Source organism: Trifolium pratense, linkage group LG5 (assembly GCF_020283565.1).
Source record: "Trifolium pratense cultivar HEN17-A07 linkage group LG5, ARS_RC_1.1, whole genome shotgun sequence".
Classification (NCBI taxonomy): Eukaryota; Viridiplantae; Streptophyta; class Magnoliopsida; order Fabales; family Fabaceae; genus Trifolium; species Trifolium pratense.
In genome coordinates this window covers 56,375,950-56,398,984 of record NC_060063.1, presented here as the reverse complement: position 1 = coordinate 56,398,984, position 23,035 = coordinate 56,375,950, and the positions used below count along the sequence as shown (strand labels likewise).

Here is a 23,035-nt window from a genome sequence, read left to right as displayed (position 1 = left end):
ATAATAGAATTGAATTCTAATTAAAAAGTATTCAAATTTAGTGATTAGTACACATGCAATAAAATTTATTACAAACTATAGAAAAAGAGAAATGTTATTTATACAACAAAAAATACAATTTATTGACACCACTCTATATCAATGTCGGTGGACCATCTGGAAACAAAAAATCAATGTTGGTGGACCATGTATATCTTTTCTATCTTGGCACGCATACCAAGGTGCATAAAAAACTGAAAAATTCCGCCAATCGTATGTATGTGTTTTTAGGTAAAAGTTTTGGTAGTCCTTGCTTCTTCTACGGATGGGAGATGCACCATCTCTTGTGTTAGTTCAGTAAGGCGATGTAAGGATGTGGTGATTGAATTTTTCAAGTTGTGTGGTTCCTCTTAGGGTGTCTGGATTCTCCTTCCCTCTTATTGGTGGTTGCGCTGAGTGGTTGTGGTGGTGACTAGTTTTTGCGAGTGAAGTGGATGTACAAGACGAAATACAACTTCAATGGTGAGATTGATTGTTTTCAAAGTGAGGTTGGTAGCTAAGCCTACAAACAAAAACCTGATATTAATTAATTATTTTGAGGTATTTGCTCATGTTGCAAGGCTAAATCCAATTCGCATGCTTATTTCATTTTCAGCTTAAAATAATTAGAAAATACATAAAATAAATATTAAGTCTGCATTTTATTAAAATTGTGGGATATGTGGCTAAAGTAAAATAAAGTCTATAGGTTGGAGAAATTATTGTATGGCTTGAAGCGAACACCAAGAGGATGGTACAAGAAGATTAGGTCTTACTTTTTTTGCAGATTAATTTATAAAGACTAAAAATAAAATTTGAGATGTTTAAAAGTACAAACAACTTATTTAACCCTTGTTTATTTTACACTTTAAATATCATCATCATAATTTTTTAGTAAGATAAACATTGAAAAGAGATATAACACTTTGTTGTAAAAGTAAGTAAACATTAGTTTAGTTAATATTTCTTTCTCAATATTAAGTAAGATGATTCTGTCAAAAAGGATAAATTTGTCATTTTTCCATTTTTATTAATTTATCTCTTTTTACTTTTCTATTCATCAAAGCTATATAAAATTTCTACTCAAGTTCTCTTCTATCTCTCTTCTCTCTTATTTCTCTCTTTGCGGTCACTTCAACATTCAAATATAGTGTAAAGTTTTTCTTTATAATTTTAAAGGATAAAATTCAAATCTTGACATGTGGTCCTAAAATGATGATTAGTAGTACCATTTTATTTTAATAAAAATTCATACTTTTCTTTTTCTTTGATGAATTTTTCTTATAGAAGGATGATACTATTACTAACAAGTAATTTAGAGATTCTATAGTATGAAATTTTATCTTCAGACATACGGGTTAAATTAACGTGAAAACAAATTTTTTTATGTAAAAATCATTTCTTTTGTCTTTGTTTTTTGGTAGAAAAAGAAGGGTAAAACCCGTAAAAATCATTTCTTTTGTCTTTTTTTTTTTTTTTTTTTTTTTAGAAAAAGAGGGCTAAAGCCCGTAAAAATCATTTCTTTGAGTTCATTAAACAATGACCTATCTTTAACGCAAAATCATTTCTTTGGTCCTTCACTTGGCATAGGTCCCTTTTTCAATGGGAAGCCGCACTTGTTACCTCTTTGAAGAATTTGTTGGCGCCGGTTACTTTGTCTCAAAAGGATGATGTTAGGTTTTGGAAGCCGGATCCCGAGGGAGTTTTTTGGGTTAAGTTGGTTTTGGTATGATTGTCACTTTTTTTATGGATTTTTTTTTTTTACTTTCACCACCAGTTGAATCTGATTCGGAGGTCGGTTCTGACATCAAGTGGTTCCAGCCCCATTCCAATCGTAGTTGTGGGGATCGAACCGTGGTCTCCCTACCATGTTCAGCGCCAATAATCACTGAACCAAGTAACAATTGGTAAAAAAAAAAAAACTTTTTAAAAAACATATAAATTGTGTAAGGAAAAAAAAGCCAAATACCTCAAATTTTTTTCACAGCAAAATACCTCCATTTTTATTTTATTTATTTTGGTAGAGTATTTTATTTATTTAAATTATTTTCTATCTCAAAATTTATTGATTTTTTTTTTTGACAAACAAAATTTATTGAAATTGAAATATTCAATACCAATGTATTCAATAAATCTAACTATATCGATAATTGATTTTTTTCTGCGACTCAGATCAGATCCCGTCTGAGAAGAAGAAACAACACTCTGCAGCTCAGATCATTATTGCTGGTAACTCCTTCAATTCCATTCCTTCAATTTCCCTTTCAAACCAAATTCTCATTACAATTTCATATATTCATCAATTGCAAAAATTGATCGCTTATTTTGCAGGGAAAATCCACAAATTTTTTCTTCAAAATTTGAAGCAAAAAAGCAATGTTAAAAGGTAGGTTATTGTTTTTTGGAGGTGGAGATTCACGTTCAGAAGATAAGAATTCATCGAAGAAAGAAGTGGTTGTTCCTACATTGAAGGTTGATACTGATAAACAAGTTTATAGACCTGGTGATCCAGTTATTGTTACTATTCAGATCTCAAATCCTTCAAATGAGTATTCATTTTTGATGGAAAGACTTGGTTTTGAGATCAGAGGGATTGAGAAATTGGATACTCAATGGTTTGTTACTCAGAAGCCTTTGCATGGTTCAAGGCAAAGAAGAGGTTGGTTGTTATAACACAATTGAATTTGAATAATTGCATTGCATTCTATGAAGCACTAACAAACATACCTGGCATAGACGTGTAGACACCAGTAATTATTTGAGAAAATTATATAATTGAATGTAATCACAATGTGTCCGTGTCGGACACTGATACACCTTTAATCAGAAGTGTCAGTGCTACGGTGATTGCACTTAATGTCTTAGAGTATGAATATGAATCACGCAAGAGACCCCTTAACTATTAAGGGATCTATAGAACGAATCGCACTTTTACCACTAAACTATACCTTTGTTCCGGAATATAGAATCCTGTTAACTGAATCGCAAGAATTAAGAAAATTGGATGTAGTATTAAATTTATTGACAATTGATATTGATTTAAAGTTTAATCTTCATCAGAGAGAATTAGTTTATGATTATAATCATAGTGTTTATTACAGACTCTAGGAAAAGATTTATCATAATTTGGGGTATGTTGATAAATAAATGATTAATGTCGTTGAATTTTGAAAGGGGGTCCTATAAAAAGGAACAAGAATTAATCTCAAGAGAGTGCTATATTTAGGGGAGGGATGTAGTAGTTATTTGCTATGAAGCACGAACGTTCCTCGGATTAGGCGTGTCCTGGTTTCTGACTCATGTTTGTGTCCGACATCGACGCACGTGATTACATTGAATTATGTCATTTTCTCAAATTATTATCGGCGTCATCGTGTCAGTGTCGTGTCTGGTTTTTGTGCTTCATAGGTTATTTGGGTGATGGTTGTTTTGCTTTAATTATTAAAGCCCTGATGAGAATTTATAGTTTCATTCCTGTATTGTTGTTGTTGAAATTTGCATTTTTGTTTCAGGTGAACATGTTTTTATTGACTCTTCAACACCAGTCCTAGTAGCAAACCAGATTATTAATGCCAGAGCAAGCAAATCATGTATGTCAAGTTTTACACTAAATGATTAATGCTCTAAAACAAAAGACAGCAAGACAACATGAATTTTTTTTTAGTTGCTAATTTACTGGCTTTCCGATAACTCACGAGATTGTCTTTGAATATTAATTGCAGATGTTGTGAGAACAATGCTGCCTAGCATTATTCCACCATCATACAAGGGTTCAAACATTCGCTATTTGTATTATGTTAGAAGTTCAGTGACCGGAGGGTGGCTAATACTAGAAAATGGGCAATCTCGCACAGAGCCAACAAACGATGTCACTGATTTGGTTGGTTTTGCAATGCCTTGCTACGATTATACCGGAATGTATTTTGCATCGTGGTATTTTCATGCTGAATTTTCTGGAGATATTATATGAAAACCATCACCGGCCTTTAGCTTAGCTTAAAATTTTAGGAGAGTTGGTTCACGTCTTCATGACATAGTATCAAAGCTTCTATTACCACGTGGTCTATAGTTCAATTCCTGCTTTTCCTATTCTTTTAATTTAACAAAAAGTGGAATTACAGAATAAAGTTCAATTCTTGCTCAATGGTATAATTTGTAGGCTTTGTTTTTTATGTTCAGTAAAGGTTACATACTTACATCTATTTATAGCTGTTATTTTTGCACCAAGTCTCGTAATAATATGCCTATTTTCTGATTTTTAACATGTAAATTTTAATTATGCAGGAAGTTCGGGTTCCATTACAAATATGGGTAAACCAGAAAAGCAGTGGCTCTCCAATGGATGATGGTTAGTTTGGCTGCTGACTTTCATTTTTTTTAGTTCTTCCATAAACCTATTAAGATAGATTCTGACTTCGCTCTAGAGATTACTTGAAGATATACTCCTGTATAAACTTTTAACTGTGAGTGCTTTGTAATAGCAAAAGAAAAAAATCACCCCATTTGATGAAAAAGGTTTATCATGAATTTTCAATGTTAATGCAGAACAAATATAGTTTCTGCTAGATGCGTACGTGGCAGATTTATATTTACTCGTAGGCCTTTTAGTTCTTGTTTGCCGCTGTTTACTTTACCCTTATACTGTCATGCTTTGTTGCTACCAATTGTTTCATGTTTAATATTTTTCACAGAGCCATTGGATAGCCTAATCCTTCATTGTCATGTTCATTGACTTGCAATTAGTTAATCATTTGTTCAATTGTTTGTTTTCTTGTATAGTTATAACTTGATAAGTATTTTTCTAGTATTTAAGACTCTAATTGTTGTAAGAGGACCTTGTGAACATGTTTGAGTTCTGGGTTTCTAGTACATAAGACTGATGAAATTTTGGAAAGATCAATTAATTATATCAGACTTTCTTTGGCCGGGTGTGGGGTAGAGATATTTGTTGTTAGTTGGGAGGCTTGTTGCTTGTTTAAGAATGAAGGGGAATTGCTTGTTTTGGTGGCTAAATGTCTGTGCTATCAAACCAACGAAAAAAGTGGATCAAATTATCAGTACACATTAGTCCCATTAAGATGGACACGTGAAGACCTAAGAAAGAAGAAATTATTTAAAGCCATTATAATTATAAATATTTTTGTCATGTTACACACATGATGACTTGGTGCTATTGGCATTTTATAAACCCTATTTATATCTTTAGGATATACTCTTATATCATTAGATTTTGGGTCTTCAATGCACCATTCATGCGCCTGGCTATTGGCCTAGTGTGTGAACAATACATCCAGATATAGGATATAATCTTGTATCAATAAATTTTGAGTCTAACTCAACTGCACACAACCAGCTTTAAGGTGTGGATTGTCCATGCTTTTGAAGCTCTGTTTAGGTAATGTCTCTAGACTCTAGGAGATGCGAAACTTGACAAACTTTGATGTTACCCGTTATCATTGATCGGATAATATGTTAATTGTTTATAAAAATGTATTGCAGATAATCAGATACTAACAATGATAAGTTTGTTGTTCTTTTACACCTATACATTCTTTATGCGACGAGGCTTCAGAAAGTGTTAGGCATCTTAATCTGCATTTGTAAGTAAAATATCCACATGTTTATGTTTTCAGATATTGTTCCCTCAACTACTGTACAACTGGATATATTTTGGAAAGAGATGGATGGAGATGCCGATTGGGTATGCTATTGGTGATATTTTTTATTCGGTAAACTAAACTTATCTGTGGTTTAGCCTAACTTTGTTTGCCACCTATTGTTTTAAGAATGCCTTTTATTTGTTTTTCATTATAAAACTTTCAGTTCCTTTTATTCGGTAAATTAAGCTTCACATTTGTAGTGGCTTGTTTCATTTTGTTCCACTTGTGTTTTGATAATGTTATTCTTTTCCCTGTTTTGTTTGATTTGGTTTCATCCTTAGTTATTCTCCGTTTCCCCCCTTTTGAGTCTAAACCTCTTTCCCAATTCAGTTCTGGTTATCGATTAACTGTACTGTACTATATTTCAAATTCTTTTATGGGACTTATGCATTTCTCTAATTTCTGGTTGCAGTGCATGCTGTCCATTTTTCTTGACTGTTGTTGTAAAATATAATAATTTCTTTACAGGTTAGAGCAAATGATATTGATGATGGTGTTGAGGAGGGTTATGACAGCTCAAGGGATGATATCTCATCTGTTTCTTCATATAACCCAAATATGGTCAGAGGCTTTGGGAGTTCTCTATCATTGCGATCTTCTTCTGCTAGATCATTGAACAGGGATGCTTTAGAAGGTCACCGGACAAGTTTATCTTCAAATATAGCACTTCCCCGGTTGTCTGTTGCTGAAGTATTATCTGACTCGGGTGCTGGTAAGTTAAAAATCTAAGCTTATATATTTATGTAGTTTATTTTTGAAAATGCATATTTTTCATGTAGGAACTTAGTTCTGAAATTGTGATTGTCAAAAAACTTAGTTCTAAAATTGTGTCAAGTTAGTTAATTGGTGTCTGTTTAATAGTAGTCATCTTTTGATTTTAATCGAGGACATACTTTGCCAAATAATAATTCATTTAGCAAACAGATGTCCTATCAACCCAGAAGTCATTTACCATGGTCACCCCACGCTCACAACAGAAGTTCGGAAAGCCTGCAGAAGATGACGCAGGAGTCTCCTCTTCACCGGAAGCTGGAGCCGTTGAACCTTTATCATGTAAATTGATACGCATTTTATTCACTTCTAAAACGTTTTAGTCTGGTTTGGATACAAATTGATAATGTTCTTCATTTATTTTTAGATTCTGCATTAGTTAATTTTGTACAGACATTTTCTGCAGCAGAAGGCTTTGTTAGAGGAAGGTCTTATAACATCAGACTTGATGATCAAGTTTTGCTGAAATTTTCCCCTAAAAATTCCGATTCAACTTATTACTTCAGCGACATGGTAAATATATTCATGCATAGTTGGATAATGTGCACAAGTTAAGAAATCAATAAAATGACAACTTTATGGTTACAGATAGGTGGGACTCTAACTTTCTTTCACATGGAAGGAGCTAGGAGATGCCTTGAGGTGAGCGGACTTTAATTAGCAGTGGAGATTTAAATGAGTAATTGGAAAATGGTTTATTGTGATTAATGCATTGGAGTTTATTTTTATAATTATCATTTTACAGATATCAGTAACATTGGAAACTTCAGAAACTATAAATAGACGCTTTGTCCATCCTTCTCGAAGGAATTCCCCAACAATCACAAAGGTAGTTGCTGCTGTCCCTTTATGAAAAACCAGGAGAATATATATACGTTTCAATATAATATTGGCTTCTGATTCTGAAATATATAATCTCAATTGTGTTTTTAGGTTCAGAGTGATCATCACGAGGTTGTTGCAGATCTGGTCCAGACAAGTTTCCTTTTTTCTGTCCCCATGGATGGTCCAATGACCTTCTCCACTCCACACGTATCTGTACAATGGGTTCTGCGCTTCGAGTTTTACACAACTCCAAAATATTTGGATTGGACAAAGTATGAGTCTCACTCTTAACCTCTTCCTCTCATATTCACCCATGTGTGCATTTTGGTCTGTCTTAAAGCAACTCATTTGATTCGACAATTCATAGCCCACAAATATTCTATCTTTGGCTTAACTCTACATATTTTTTTTGTCAATTTCATACTTAATGTATATGTACTATAAAGGCTTCCTAATCCATAGTTTTTAAAATTTGAACCATATATTTCTTTAGTTTTCATTGTTGTTGAAGAAATTGTGTTTAGTATGATTCTTACAGGAATTTGTCATTTAAATTTAAACGGCTTCTGAATCGTAGGTACGAGCATCCACTTCTGATTGAAGGAAGGGAAAAAACTGAATGGGTTCTTCCAATTACTGTACATGCTCCACCACCTAGAACTCCTACTTCTGGCTCAAGAAATGAGAAACTTTTCTCTCTGGATCCTATGTGGGTGAACACTTGAAGGTATTATACATCTTTGATTTACATGGAACTGGTTGGCATCAATTGATCCATGTATTCACTTAGTGGGAAAAAACTTGGTTGTTGTTGGTTAACGCTCCGCCCATTACTAACTTCATATGGTAATGACAATTGGGCAAAGTTGGTGTGGTGTTAGGCATCCCATGTTCCTTGAATTTGAAGCCCTTCTTGGTTGTTATATCTATCCCTAGTTCAAGATTTTCTGTTTTATGTGTTGTTAAAGAAAACCCAAAAGGGAGTTTTCAATCATTGCAATTGTCTTCCTATTGCACTATTCCAAGTCCCCAATTTCCATTAAACATCATCCTATGATTGTACACCTTAATTTTATTTATGAAACGGTGTACCTTAATTTTATTGTTTTGTTATCACTTGATCACCGTTATGATTATTATTAACACAGCATAACCTGTTTTAATATTTGATTTGTTTTCTGCAGTTCAAATAAACCGAAGCTAAAGTGTTTGCAGTCCAACCACCTTAGCAAATCTCAAACTTCATCCTTCATGTACAAAACTTTTGCATAATAGCAGCCAGTGAAATGTCAGAATGATTCATTTGTAGCATACATAATTCAGGCAATTTGTTGACCCTCATTTTCTATATAGGTCTTAGCATTTCTTCATGTTTCCGGGTTTTCTTATTTGCCTTTGTTACTGGGGTGATTTATGTCCCATAGTTCATGATTTTGTTCCTACATTTTTATAATGTTTAATTTATAGTAGATTTTATGGATGTTTGTTTTAGTTATTAAATCTTCAATTAAAGGTCGAAGTGTATTCTCACTGGTCACAAAAGCAAAGTAACAATATTAACCAAAAGCAGCACAAAGTCAAAATTTCTTTATTATGTACTCTCTTTTCCAGTTACCATTTTCATGTATTCAACAGTCAACACAGTGGTGTAACAACCACATAAGTGTTTTGCAGGCACGTCTCTGTCTTCATACAATAAAAACAAATTTATAGTACAAAAAATATTTTTTAAAAAATCATTAAATAAAAAATGGAGATTCAATTTCAAAGCATAAAAGGGTGAGGGAGGAATAGAGAACTCTCACAAGTCACAAAAAAGATTGAAAAAGAAATATTTTTAGCTTCAAAATACTCTGAGAGCCAGCATTTCTTTCAGAATCAAGCATCAACCCAGCAACCAATAACATATACATCAAAATTTTCATCATATCCCATCACTAACTTCCATCAACAATAGCCTAGCTTCATTCATTCCTTAGTCTCATTCCTTTTCAATCTTCATTTATTCTTTTTACCTCCTTCCATTCAAAAAATCACTTCACAAAATTTGTTCCCAGTATACTTTTATGCCTGATAGCGTGACTTTGCTCGTAGATGCAGAAGAGTGATGCTACTTGAAAGAATCTTCAATTTCTCAACTTGTCTTCTTAAGAAGTCTCAAATCGAAAACATCTTAAGAAGACAACTAACAAAATTGAACACAAGATTTTTTTTCAAGAGCATCTCTTTTTTGCAGTTGTGAGTGGACTCACTAGTTGTATGGCCTCGTGCCGAATTTCTAGATGTAATCAAAAGTATGTCTCTACTATCCATTGCAACTTCGTGTGTGTGGATATCTTGAGAAAAATGATACATATGTATTGGTAACTATGAGAAACATTTAACAAAATATCGAGGGATGTGGATCCTCTCCGGTTAAATTTTCCTCCAGTTTAATCAACACCATTCAATTTTTTTTTTCTTGTTTATTGTGATTGATGTCATAAAATAATTAATTGATGGATGGATGATACACTTGACAACCTCCGGTTATTTTTCAACAGGAGAGGATCCACTCTCAATATCGAGATCTCTTCTTTTGCTTGGTACAAAGTTGACACTACTTGTTCATGCCCTTCACATGAACATTTGTCTAAGCCAAAATTAACCTTAATTTTTGGTTATAACTCTAATCACCAAATACATCTTTAATGATGATACATATATATATGTATTGGTAACTATGATTAAATAACATTTTCGTACTTTGTCAAAAAGAAACATTTTTGTCCCCATCCAAAAAGAAACATTTTTGTCCCCATCCAACTTTTATATTGTCGGTGTATATGAATTAAATTTTTAGTTAATTTTGATACAATCATCAAAATCTTTCCCTTTCATTTTTCATCTTTAGTTGATACGTGGGAAGTGATCAATTGTCTCTTTAATCTCCTGTGTAATAACATTTTTCGAATTCTAACACTATATTTGATTTTCATTTACATTCTTTCACGACCAGTAAACTTGGACATAAGTACCACCTTATAACTATGCCTTGCACATATATTATATCAAAATCAAATAATTTCAAAATAACCACTTAGCAATCTGTACTAATTAAACATATTTTTTATTATATGTATCATACGCCACAATGGCTAGTACATAGGCAATGTCTTAATTGGAGCAATATAATTTCACAATAGCTATATATTGTAAACCTTGCTAATAATACCACTTAGGTGGTCACAAGAATTAAAAGAGAAAGACTTAGGTGATCACAAATTTGAACTCTTTATATTTGGTCACACACATATACTTAGAAAAAGATAAAAAAGAAAATAATTAAATGATATGCATTTTGGTGTGTGTGACTAAATAGTGTGTCTAAAAAATTATGACCACATTAGTATTTTTCTTACTAAAATATATATTTTATATACTATTTAAGATATGCATAATAACTTATAATTCAAGCAAGGTGATTATTAATCTTCAATGGCCTAAACCCATGATGAAGACTTGCTTGCCATGCTTTCTCAACGCTAAACATGACTTCTCCACATTCATGAACGTCCCAACCTTCTAAAGCGTGCAATATTCCAGCGATACGCCATGCACTCATGACTCTTCTCGGCAGCCAATTCTGTTGCATATTCAAAATATTTAATTTTACAAGATATAAAAATTCATTAAGATTTCGATATTTTGTTTAATGCAATTATGGTCTCAAGGCCACATTTTGCAACATCGAAGATCATGATGTTTTGCGACCGCATGCCCCTACTCCCAACAAGTTGCTGGTTGGGATCATGAAACAAATCTGTTCGTAGGAAATGTCGTCGAAAATGCTATATTTCCTACGAAAATAGGCACTATTTCCACAAAATATTTTGTAGGAAATACGAAGGATTCTTGTAGTGATAGTTCTTATTGAGACCTCAATTTAAAACATTGCAATATGTACAAGGTTTTTTCTTATATTGTCTTCATTTATCCAATTCTTAACTAATTTAGAAATTCATTATTCCAACCTTTAGATTTCTAAGAGAGTATAGTGAAGTGTATCTTTCTACTAACCTCACATGAGTGGACATTGACTAAAGAAGAGGGAGCTATCATGGCTGGTGTGCTAAGATAGAAGCAATCTTTACGCAATTTCTTTGGAGGAAATTGGGAAAATGGTATAAACAATGATCCTTTTGGTGCCTTTTTTTGTTCTAACTCATCACATTGGTCTCCTACAAGCCATATCTGCAAAATTCAAGTGAACCCTTCAACTTTGATAATATGATCTTTTGAGTAAAACTAAAATGAAGATATATATGATTTTGAAATTGTCAGAACCTCGAAAAAGATTTACCTTTGCAGAGTTTGATCCAGGGAAAACCAAATTATTTTTTGATTCAGAGGAGAGCCTTAACTGAAGATTCTCATAATCATCTCTGTACATTGTGGTAACCTGAAAAAAAATGCGATTTTATTTTAATATAGATTGTTAATTAATTTTAAAAAATTGTTCCACAAAATTAATTATCTAACCGTTTTATTGAAATTCTACATTTTAAAAAATGAGTAAGAAGAAATTATAATTAATATATAACGCTGACACTAATGACTATTATACAATTATCTTATATATAATTTGATCAACTATCCTTGAAGTTACTATTGAAATTTTACATTTTATAAATAATAAAACTAAACATACCTTGGTACCTCTTTCACATAAAGCATTGACAATGGCATATGAAACCTTGTCAAGTCTACCACAAAGAAACACATGATTTGTTTCTTTCGAAATGCTGTTAAGAACAATAGCCACAACCAAGCTACTTCCATCAACAATTTTTGTCTTAAGTTGGGGATACCTTTTGATGTATAGTTCACCATGTCCATTGAGCAAGTCTCCCTGCATCCATTGAACACATATATTATTTTACTCTGTTAGTGTATACCAATTAAATCTTATAAAAAATCGGAACTCACCTGATTTGAAAGACCTAAACTTAGAACCTTAACTTTGCTCAACTCTGCTTGAAGAATTGCTTCTTCTATAAGTTTATTCAATGTTTCTCTTTGCCATTTAAAAAGATACTACAAAAGATTTTTTTTTAAAAAAACAATATCATTCATAGTCATTAATTAATTTCGCTCCTTAAAAATAAGAAATATTTTCTTCGGTCCTTTTTATAAGAGACATTTCACCTTTTTAGATTCATTGAAAAACTAATGTATCTGATCTATAATATAGGTCAGATACACTAATTATTTAATGAACCTAAAAAAATGATTTTTCTTTTATAAAAAGGACAGAAGTGAGTAAATAATATCATAGTCTTTAAATCTTACTTGTACATGGAATCTTGGTATAACCCATGATTGCAAATTGAGCATATTAAAAGAGTTCCTCTCCAAAACAAATGTTTTACCATAAAACCAAGTGACAAGAACAGACCAAAAAGTGAATGGCCACATGAAATAGAGGTACCATTGAGAAGATTGTGGTGAGGATGCTAAGGAAGAAAATCCCAACCTTAGATGATAAATTGATTCAGGAGTTGTTAGATGTGTTAAATGTACCACATCTAATGTACCTTCTTCTTTCTTCAATGAAATTTCATATAATGTGTCTGAAGCTTTGTCAACAGTTCCATAAATGTAATCATAAATTGGCATGAAGAGTGAATAGTTAGTCCGAAATTGTGTATGATGTAGTGAGTGGAACCTGTCACATAGCATATATTTTGTTATTTGGAATTCAAAACGCAATTTTCACTACCACCACGTTAGTTACTTTAGCATTTTTACAACGGGAATAACTTAAAGGATAACAGTGTAATAAATTTAAAACGTAAAGAACCTATTTATTATAAAAAAAACCTAAAAAAAATCTATCTATTACAAACACAAAATTTAAAAGACCTCTAAATACATTACAACTTTTTTTTATTTTCCTTTGTTTTTGGTATATCGTGTATTCTGTAAAATCAGGTGGTGGGTGGGGGAATCCGGGAATCCATTATCCTTATTCCTTTATTTGAACGAACCATGTGGCATGCATGTGCCCTATTTTTTTAATAAATTAACAAAAATAATTATGTGTGTGTATATACTATCTTTTATTTAATAGTTTGACATAAAGGAAAAAAAAATAAAGATAAAGAATAGTATAAACATGAATATGTGCACAAAAAATAGAAGTATTTCCTACTAGTGATTTTATTTGGATACAATGTGTTTAACTAACTATTATGCTTGTTTAAAAAAAAAACTACTATTATGCTAATTTAGTATTTTATTGTCAATTTTACCAAAAAATAAATAAAGCAGAAAATTAATTAATCTACATAAAGTACTTATAAAAATATACACATGTTGAAACCTGTTTTGATAATTTCACATTCAAAAGCAATTTTGACTAAAAAAAAAAGTACTCCTACATCCTACATCCTACTATGATTCTTAATCAATGGTTAATATGAAACAGACGTCTTTCATAAAATACAAAAAAAATTCTCCATCAACTAATTCCTCATAGTTTATTTTACCAAAAAAAATTATTCCTTATAGTTTGCAAATTAATGATTTGGAGCTTTTGCTTCTCCATGATGCAAACTTGAAAGCAATACATACTTACCAAAGTTTCTACCTTCAATATGCCTTTATTAATATGCACACTTGAAAGCAATACTTACCAAATTAATATGTCGGGCCTTTAATATCACAAGATACGTACTATGCCTTTATTACATAGTGACCGCTGCCAAAAATATTAATGTATGCAGCAGAATTAGCGGCTTAATCAAATGTATCGTATTAAAGAAAGCTACGTTTCGATGTTGATATTTAGACTCCTCATCAATTCATTTTACTCTTGGGTTGGACCTTCATCCTAATCGTAAATAAGCCACTAGATTTGAATAGTATTTAGAGATCACGAATTCGATCTTCAGTTTTATTATTAAAAAAAAAAAAACTGGTAGAAGGTATAGATTTGACGGATGAGTGTCTATCAATATTTTGTTTATAAGTATTTACTGTTGCTAACAATGATTGTATTCGGTCAAAGAACTTGAAAACGTAACGGTCTAATAAAAAAAATCTTAATTTGATCTCTTGTGAATTATGATTAAAATAAAGAAATGAGAGGTCAATAAACAAAAGGTAAGGACTCAAACAATTAGGTAGTCTAGTGGCTAGAAATTTCACACTTAAATGGTTAAGTGTGATGTCCGGGGTTCGAACCTCAGCCCCTACATATAAAATGTGATGTCCCTTACCAACTGAGCTAAATTAATTTAAAATTAATTTTATAATACAGTAAAATAGTAAAAATTTCATAACCAAAAAAAATTACTATAAAGGAGTTATTAGAATTAAATACTTACGATGGTGTATACATGATATACTTGAGGAAAGGAAATATGGAGAAGATGGTCTTTGGAATGAACTCAAAATTACAATGACCCAAATTGTTCATAAAATCAATGTAAGCAAGATAACCAGCAAATGATGCTATTGAGGCTGTTTTTGTAAATGCTGTTGTTAATAATGGAATGGAAAATAGCACAAAGTATGATATATGTTCTGCAAAGGGATGTATCACAGCTGCAAAATTTAATTCAAGACGTTAATATATATGATTGCAGCATGCAATTTAATCTTGACCTAAAAAAGGAAAGAAAAAAAAACATATTTCAAGGATGTATAGAAAACAATGTAGAATTCTAAAAATTGCATGTATTCCTATGTTAGATAGTTAATTATTAAGTAGCCGTCTCTACTTAAGGAAATAACGATGTTTATTCTAATTTTTTCATTTTTATAATATACGCTACCTAAGTATCGAACTAGTAAAATATTGTTAAAATTCTCGATAATTTTTAAATATTGGTATACAACCTACTATAAAGGTGATTCACCATAAAACTCAAATGTTAAAGAAGCAAATTTAATTAAACCAAAAATAACTTTTTAGATTCATTAAATAAAACATATATCAGAATCATTATATTGTCAAAATACATATTTTATTCAATAAACTTATTTTTTTTTTTTTTACTTTGTATTCAAAATCAGAGAAAGTACATTTATGCATGATGTTTTATTAAAGTACACCTATAACCGGCGGGGACCAACCGTTTCTCCTTTTTCATCAATTGTTGATATTCACATTAATTTCTCACCAACTCACATGTACTTGTTAGGAGGTGATAAACAATTTTTTGTAAGTAGTCTAACGGCTAAAAAATATACCGGTAAATAAGTGAAATGTCCAGAGTTCAAATCACGACTCCCACGCATATAGTGTGATGTCCATGTCAACTGAGCTAGGCTAATGAAAACTCACAAGTGATTGGTTCTGTAACAATGGAAGAATGATGATGAGAATGGTATCTTGAATAGAGAAAATGGTGATGAAGTGCTCTATGTAACCAATAGTAAAGAAATTCTACTGGTCCAGCATGTAGAAGAATTGTTACAATAACACCATCTGTTCTCCATATGGGTAATTTACAAGCATCCGGTATCAACATTTGACCAATATAAAACAAAAATGCATTGAACAATATTTGATCATCCCTACAAAAAAAAAAAATATATTAATTGGAGTATTAATTCATTCACATTAATGTATGTATATATTTTATGTCTTTAGTTTGAAAATTTTATTTATATACTATGGTGATTATTGAAAAAAATGAAAATCCTCGTAAAAACAGTTGTAAAACTATACACTACATATGTACCAAAAAAAAAAAAAACTATACACTGCGTAGTTAAATATGAGTTTGAATTTGCTAACATGACTAATATTTATCGTGAAGAAAAAATATTATGTACCAATTGCTTTCTCGATCAACTTGTTCGAACTCAATTCCCTTGTCGACGATTCTGTTTTTGCCTTTGGCGGTTCGATGACGAGAAAGAGTGATCCATATTTGGTCATGTAGCATTCTCACCATCATATATGGGAAGATGAGGAAGTTACTTAGGTCCTTTTCCTTTGGATCATTCACTATGAAAGAGTATGTGCTTTTTGCTACAAATGGTGTCAAAATCACCCACTGCAAATGTGTCATCCATTTTTTTTTCAAACAAACAATTAAGAATAATAATACAAGTTATGCATGTACCACTATTTTAATATCTATATTAATTCATAATAAGGAATTAAATCATGCATGAATACTGATCAAGTTATATATGATATGAGAATAACTTTGAATTAACCTTGAAACGCCCAAGAGGTGTCCATGGCCAATCAGTAAGTATGCCAGGTTTGGAAGCCATTTTTATGCCAAGAAATTAAAGGGTAGGAAGAGAATAATCAAAGGATTGTGTGTATGATCTTTTGAACCTAAGTCTATCTCTATTTATAAGCTTGTTTTGCTACCACCGGTGCCTTTAAGATAACTGTTGGAGATATTTTAATGTTTATTCTTTCATATGTATTTTTCACTTAATATATTGTATTTTGGTTTCTTAAAAAAATAAAAAATGTGAAACAAATGTATTTATTAGGCGTTAATGTTATTAAGTGGCCTAAATTTTTCAACTCGTTTAATAATGATTATAATCTCCGCGAAAAATCTGACAAACATATAAAATGGATTATCTTCTTTTAACGAATTTTTAAACCTGTTACCGCCACTTGCTTAAAGGCCTAAGTTTATTTTTTTAACCAATTTATTATTGGTAATTAAAACTTAAAAGTATATTAATTGTGTGGTGAGTATTCGTACTCTGAGACATTATTTAATATTTTCCTTAAACTTATTTTACATGTATATATCTATATATTTCTACCAACAAATGTCGACAAGAATAAAGATGAGAATCAAATCACTGGATAAATTAATATATTTTGAGATAGAAATGAAGTATTTGTTCTCCAAAGAATGGGAAAGAGTAACCTATACGAGCTAGAATGGTTGGGGTTGAAGAATTTATGCAAGAGTATGGAGAGTATCTTGATCGGCTTTAAAATGAGTATTTCTTCCGTTCTAAAATAAATGTCGCAGTTGATCGATGCATAACTTTAACACCATTAATTTATATTTAGTTATATATTATTACAAATTATAAAAAGTTGATATTTAAAATTATTTATCAAAATAAATCCAACATCTTATATGTTAACATTTGTTTTTACATATTCGAAAGAAAAAATATCAAAATAAGTTATATGAATAGTATACATGATTAAACTGACATTTATTTTTATTTTTTTGAACAACTGTGACATTTATTTTAGAACAGAAGAAATATTGTTAAAAATAAAGGGGTAATTTAGATTCAAAGCCTCATACTTGTATGTTGTATTTCAAATTTCTTGCTCGGTCGGCATCGGTATAAGAAGAAGATGTTTCACATTTTCTTCAAAATTCCGATGCATGTTTGTGACTTGGTCTAAGATTCCATTTCGACAAGATTTTTTTCCTATGATTATTTTAGGATAGATTGGTGAAGTTATATCATGTTATTTATTGTGGGCTAGCTCATAATTGTGATGCTTCTCTATCTGGTTTCATTGGCTGCCTCCTTCAATTTGGTTAAGAAATGATAGCTTGGTTTCCTCCTAAAAAAAATAAAAATGTCGAGAATGTGACAATGAGAATATGTTGAGAGGAGAACATTTTTTTTTCTTTTATGAATCACTAATGAACCTTCAAATTTAGATTGGATCTTTTAACTTTTTTTGTGTTTAATAAAGACTGATTAAAAAATAACACTGGATTTTTTTAAAATGAACCTTTTCATTTTTTTTGGAAGCCTCCTACCACATAATAAATATTTTAGGCCCCAAAAATGAAGGTTCAGCTCCATAGAGCTGTTTGCACATGGTAAAGGTTTAGCTCCACAGGCCACAATAATTCATATTTCGATCGCAAGATAATTAAACTTTGAAAAAAATTGTTACTCCAAAAAGAATCAATTAAAAATAATTTATTTCAGTTGATTCTGATGTTGTACTAATAGTTTTTCACTATATTTTTTCCATTTCACAATGAACAAGACATTTTATTAAATAATTCTTATCAAAATAATTGTATTTTTCACTTTTTAATTTAATACTCTATTTTTTTTAATTGTATCTCTAGTTTTTTTTTTTTTTTTTTGACAATTTTTTTCAAATATCACCCTGAATTCAACATTTTTCAAATTTGTATTTAATTAAGATAATGATGAATACATTTAATAAAGTTAATTTGGTAAAATTATACTCCCTCAGTCCCTTATTATAAGCACCTCTTGGTGTTTTTCACGCATATTAAGAAAAGTAGGTAGTGTAATTAATGTGTACTTTTTAGATGTTATAATTACTAAATTGTCCTTGGTGAAAAGATGTATTTGTAGTTGACTTTACAGATTCCAATGCAAAGTAGCGTTATGTTTGGAAAAGTAATAATAAATATATATAGGGAATTGAAAAAGAGCTTATATTTAGAGACAAATTTTATGTTTAAAAAAGTGTTTATAATTAGGGACGGAGAGAGTAGTATTTATTTTCATAAAGTTAATTAATTTGATATAACTATAGTACAATACTATTCATTTTCATGACATTTCTTCAAAATATCCAAAAATGGTAAAATTAGCAAATTTTGTCATCTTGGACTGGACGGATGGAGAATGCTTTTGCTGCCATTTGGGTGGGGGGCTAGTATATGAGTTTATTGCTAAATAAGCAGCTTTCGTAATCTGATTGGACAAGGAACAAATACTCTATAGCTTTCATTTATTGTTCTCTAACTTACAACCGCTTTTAAATACTGTCTTTATATCAAGTGTGATGTGATGAACAAACACTTTTACCCTTGAATATTCATCATGATATAAGCTATAACACTTTCTTACAAGACCGACTTATAAAGTTGAAATTGTATTTACTTTATAAATATATATTCAGGTCATCTCACAATTCATGTGAGACTTCTTAACGCACCTCCTCACTCCTAATGCTATTGGACTTTAAGTGCGAATATAAATAGTGGATGACCCGATCAGAAATCTGATAGCAGGAGGTCCAACAGATCGTGAAGAGGCTCTAATACCATATTATAATTGAGAGTTGGGCTTAACCCATCCGTACAAAATTGACATGTAAGATGAGGATTGTCTCTATATTATATACATATATTTATGTCATCTCACGATCAATGTGAAACTTCTTTAACAATATACAACAACACTACTTCATCATTTCTTTTAGTGTCGTTTTAATAGTTTAAGGTACAATTTCTCAACTATACCCATACTTTCTCAATAACCCCACTTCACATTTTTCTTCATGCTAAATTTGGGTAAAACTTTATTTGTGAAAAAAATAAATAAATGGTGGATTTAAATAAGGGTAGAATTTAAAAAAAAAAAACAACAATCTACTATCTTAGTTGGAAAACTTTGCTAAACAGTTAAAAAGAAACGGGAGAGTATTATTTTTTCTTCATCTACCTTTCCAACTTTTCATCTTCCCTTCTTTCATGAATAAATTTTGATTCTTTTTAGGCTTAATTAGTAAAATAGTCTCTTAAAGATACTTTTGGTTTCACATCGGTCCTTTAAAGGAAAAAAGGTTCGAATAGGTCCCTTAAAGACAAATCCGTTAATCAGTTTGGTCTTTTTCGTCCATTTGTTCGAGGACCAAACTGATTAATGGAGATGTCTTTAAGGGACCAAACTGATGATTAACGGAGATGTCTTTAAAAAACCTATATATTTGGACATTTTTTTTTCTTTAAGGGACCTATTCGGTCTTTTTTTTTTCTTTAAGGAACCAATATGAAACCAAAGATCTCTTTAAGGGACCATTTTATTAATTAAGCCTTCTTTTTATTGATTTTTCATAGGAATTGCAATATTTATTATTTCTTAATCCATTCGTAAAATTCTAAAAGCACAAAAATTGGAAAGTATGTATGAAGTTTTTATCGCTATTTAGTTTTTACTGCTATTTATTATAGTCTTAAATTTTTTTCATTCGCATAGTTCAAAATCAAGCTCTTTACCATAGAGTATTTAAGAGACTAAAGCTCCGTTTAACTCTATCTATTTTCTACTTTTTTACTTCTACTTAAAAGAAATAGAGAAGTAGAAAATTGTATTTGACCTTATATATATATAACTTGTTTTGTTACCTCCCCAACAATTTCTCCATTAGGTAGGATTTTTTTTGCCCAAGCACTTATTTATTCAGGAGAAACTGATCCAATTCGAAGGTGTTGATGTTTATACTGATCAATCATAGAATTCTATTTCTTTCTGATTCAGTCCAATTAAACTTCCTTCCTTTGCATCTGGAAGTCTTTCTCAGATACAAGGAAATGATTCAGTTCCAGAGCCAAAGATCGTAGTTCTCGAGAGCCAATCAGTTACTGATTGCATGTTCTTGTAAGTTGTATTAGCCATATGAATCGATCCATCATATCACGTAGACACTATCAGATACAAATCTTCCAATGCATGTTTTTTAAAGCAAGACTGATTTACAAAGCATCAAAATTCTTTTAGTTGGCCCCAAATAAAACTAGTTATCCTATGCCGCAAATCTAACATATTTTAATAAAAAGAAAAACAATGATGACATGAAGATGTAAGCAAGAAGAGTAGAGAACTGGGGCAACAAATTAAATTGCATTTCAGAGAACAATTGCAAAGCATCGCCCAATCTATTTTTTAATCTCCACGTAATAAAATGAGGATTCTTTAAAGTCTTCACTACGTAAGAAATTACATTCCAACCAAATATGACGTTTACTTTTGTCAAAACTGTTCTGGACTAGACTAATGCTAGTCCACCTAGACCCTCACAAAGTCCACATGGCTTGCCCAATCACCGCCATGTCAGCATGGCACAACCTCTCAACCAAGATAGGGTAAAATTACTACTCTACCCACTATCTAAGGGTAATATCTTGGCAGTCCCTCTTAATGGGCCTTGGCTAATCCAGCCCACTAAGAGGACCTTTGGCCCAGAGCTGGGGGCTATAAATACTCTCCCTCTTGGGAGAGCAAGGTAGAACACTATTCATTATTGCAATTACTCTCTCTCTCTAACTTCTCTCTAAGTACCTCTTTGCTCTCTATATTCCTTGTCTGACTTTGGCATCGGAGCACCTGCAGGTACAACCCCCCCCTCCGTGGACCATCTGCTCGGATTGCTGCCTACCACCTGCTCAACGGACTTCCAGCTGGCCTTCTACCTGTTCTGATCAACAGTTAAGATCAGTGGCGCCGACTGTGGGGATCTGAGTTCTCCCCTTCTTTATTTCGAGCAAGAAAACTAAAGAACAAAACCAATCAATCACTTTTTCATCATGGCCAGTTCATCTCATTTCAACAATGACGTTGAGGACGCTGCTCCTCCATCTTCTCCCCGTCTGTCTCCTGCTCTCATCACTGACCTCCAGGCCCTCCCCGAGTCAGACCCTAGAGACGGGCAGGCCACTTCCTGGACTTCTGAGGATGGCGACTTGGTCGTCTTGACTGAGAAGCAGGCAGGCAAACGCACCCAGTCCGAGCAGGGCAAATCAGCAGAGACCGACTTGTCCGCTGCTTCAGTTACCAATGCTGAACTAGCAGCACTCATAGCTGCCCTGAAACAAACCACCGAAGCTCTCCAAGGCCAGAATCGCCGAATGGACGAGCAGAATATGAGACTAGATCGCTTGGAAAGGAATCAACGACTCTCAAGGAACAACTCTCCCCCGAGGAGAACTCCTACTTCTCAATCCCCTCCTCGTCAGGAAATTGTCAGGCAACGACGACCTGCCCTTGAGAGGATTGAGCAGCCTGGCAAGAAAAGAGACCACGTCTCCCCTCCCCGCGAGGGTATATCTTCTCCAAATGTGAAGAAAGGAAAAATTGTGGAGCGAACACCTCCTCGTCGTCATTCTCCTCAGGGACTCAGCTTGATGACCAAACAAGGGCAGCCAGTAAGCCGCAGCCATCACACTGACCAATTCTCTAGGAGCCCAACTCCTGATCGTGAGGGCTCACCTCCCCTAAACTCACATGAGAGTGACGAGGATGATCCCCGCTGCCCTTTATCTCACGACATACTTCAAGCACCCGTTCCAAAGGGATGTGAGCGACCACCTCCTCTACCAGCTTATGATGGACTTACCGACCCAGATGAACACATTGCATCAGTCAATGCTACCCTGAACTTCTTAAGGGTCAGCGGAGCAATTAGATGCAGAATATTCCCAACCACTCTGAGAAAGGGAGCTATGGCTTGGTACCACAGCCTAGCTCCTCGCTCCATAACCTCATGGATGGATCTGTCCGACCAATTCCGCAGGCACTTCACTGCTTCCCGCAAGCAACCAAAAACCGAGGCAGTCCTGGATGCCATCTTCCAAGCTGATAATGAATCTCTCCGCAGTTTCATAGAGAGGTTCAACAAAGAAGCCGTCCAAGTAGAAACAACTGATGATATGAAGAAATACCTGCTCCAAAGGGGCCTTAGGCCAAACAGTGACTTTGCAAAAGCCGTCGGAATCGAAAAACCGCGCACCTTTGGCGACCTCCTCCTCAAATCTCAACCCTACATCCAATATGAAGAGCAACAAGCTGCAGATGCTGCCCGTTATGGGCGAGCAGGAAACAGTCAACCTGCTCCTCGTTCAAACGCTGAACAGTCCAGCCGAGGAGGAGGAAGACGAAGAGGCGAAAGGCTTAGGGAACCCCGTGGACCTCCCAGCACGTTCAGCAACTATACTCCCCTTAGCAAAACCCAGGAAGAAATTTGGAAAGAGTGCAACTCAGCTGAG

General features: G+C 32.8%; 2 protein-coding genes across 2 annotated transcripts; one reads left to right on the top strand and one right to left on the bottom strand.

Annotated features, from left to right (window-relative positions):
• Positions 1–2,129: 2,129 nt before the first annotated feature.
• LOC123885287 lies at positions 2,130–8,767 on the top strand. The gene is made up of 14 exons (XM_045934564.1): positions 2,130–2,247; positions 2,350–2,677; positions 3,531–3,608; positions 3,741–3,898; positions 4,303–4,366; positions 5,652–5,719; positions 6,147–6,390; positions 6,603–6,731; positions 6,856–6,962; positions 7,038–7,091; positions 7,195–7,278; positions 7,383–7,546; positions 7,852–8,001; positions 8,459–8,767. Exons 2-13 carry the CDS (start codon positions 2,395–2,397, stop codon positions 7,997–7,999), a joined length of 1,581 nt encoding a protein of 526 aa, XP_045790520.1. The 5' UTR covers positions 2,130–2,247; positions 2,350–2,394; the 3' UTR covers positions 8,000–8,001; positions 8,459–8,767.
• A 1,586-nt stretch (positions 8,768–10,353) lies between these two features.
• On the bottom strand, positions 10,354–16,648 carry LOC123885634 (very-long-chain aldehyde decarbonylase CER1-like). Its single transcript, XM_045934920.1, has 10 exons — positions 16,491–16,648; positions 16,101–16,324; positions 15,607–15,839; positions 14,645–14,864; positions 12,606–12,981; positions 12,243–12,350; positions 11,965–12,165; positions 11,617–11,715; positions 11,334–11,507; positions 10,354–10,899 (listed from the first exon to the last, which is right to left on the bottom strand). The coding sequence occupies exons 1-10, from the start codon at positions 16,548–16,550 to the stop codon at positions 10,726–10,728; spliced, it is 1,869 nt and encodes a 622-aa protein (XP_045790876.1). The 5' UTR covers positions 16,551–16,648; the 3' UTR covers positions 10,354–10,725.
• Positions 16,649–23,035: the final 6,387 nt, after the last annotated feature.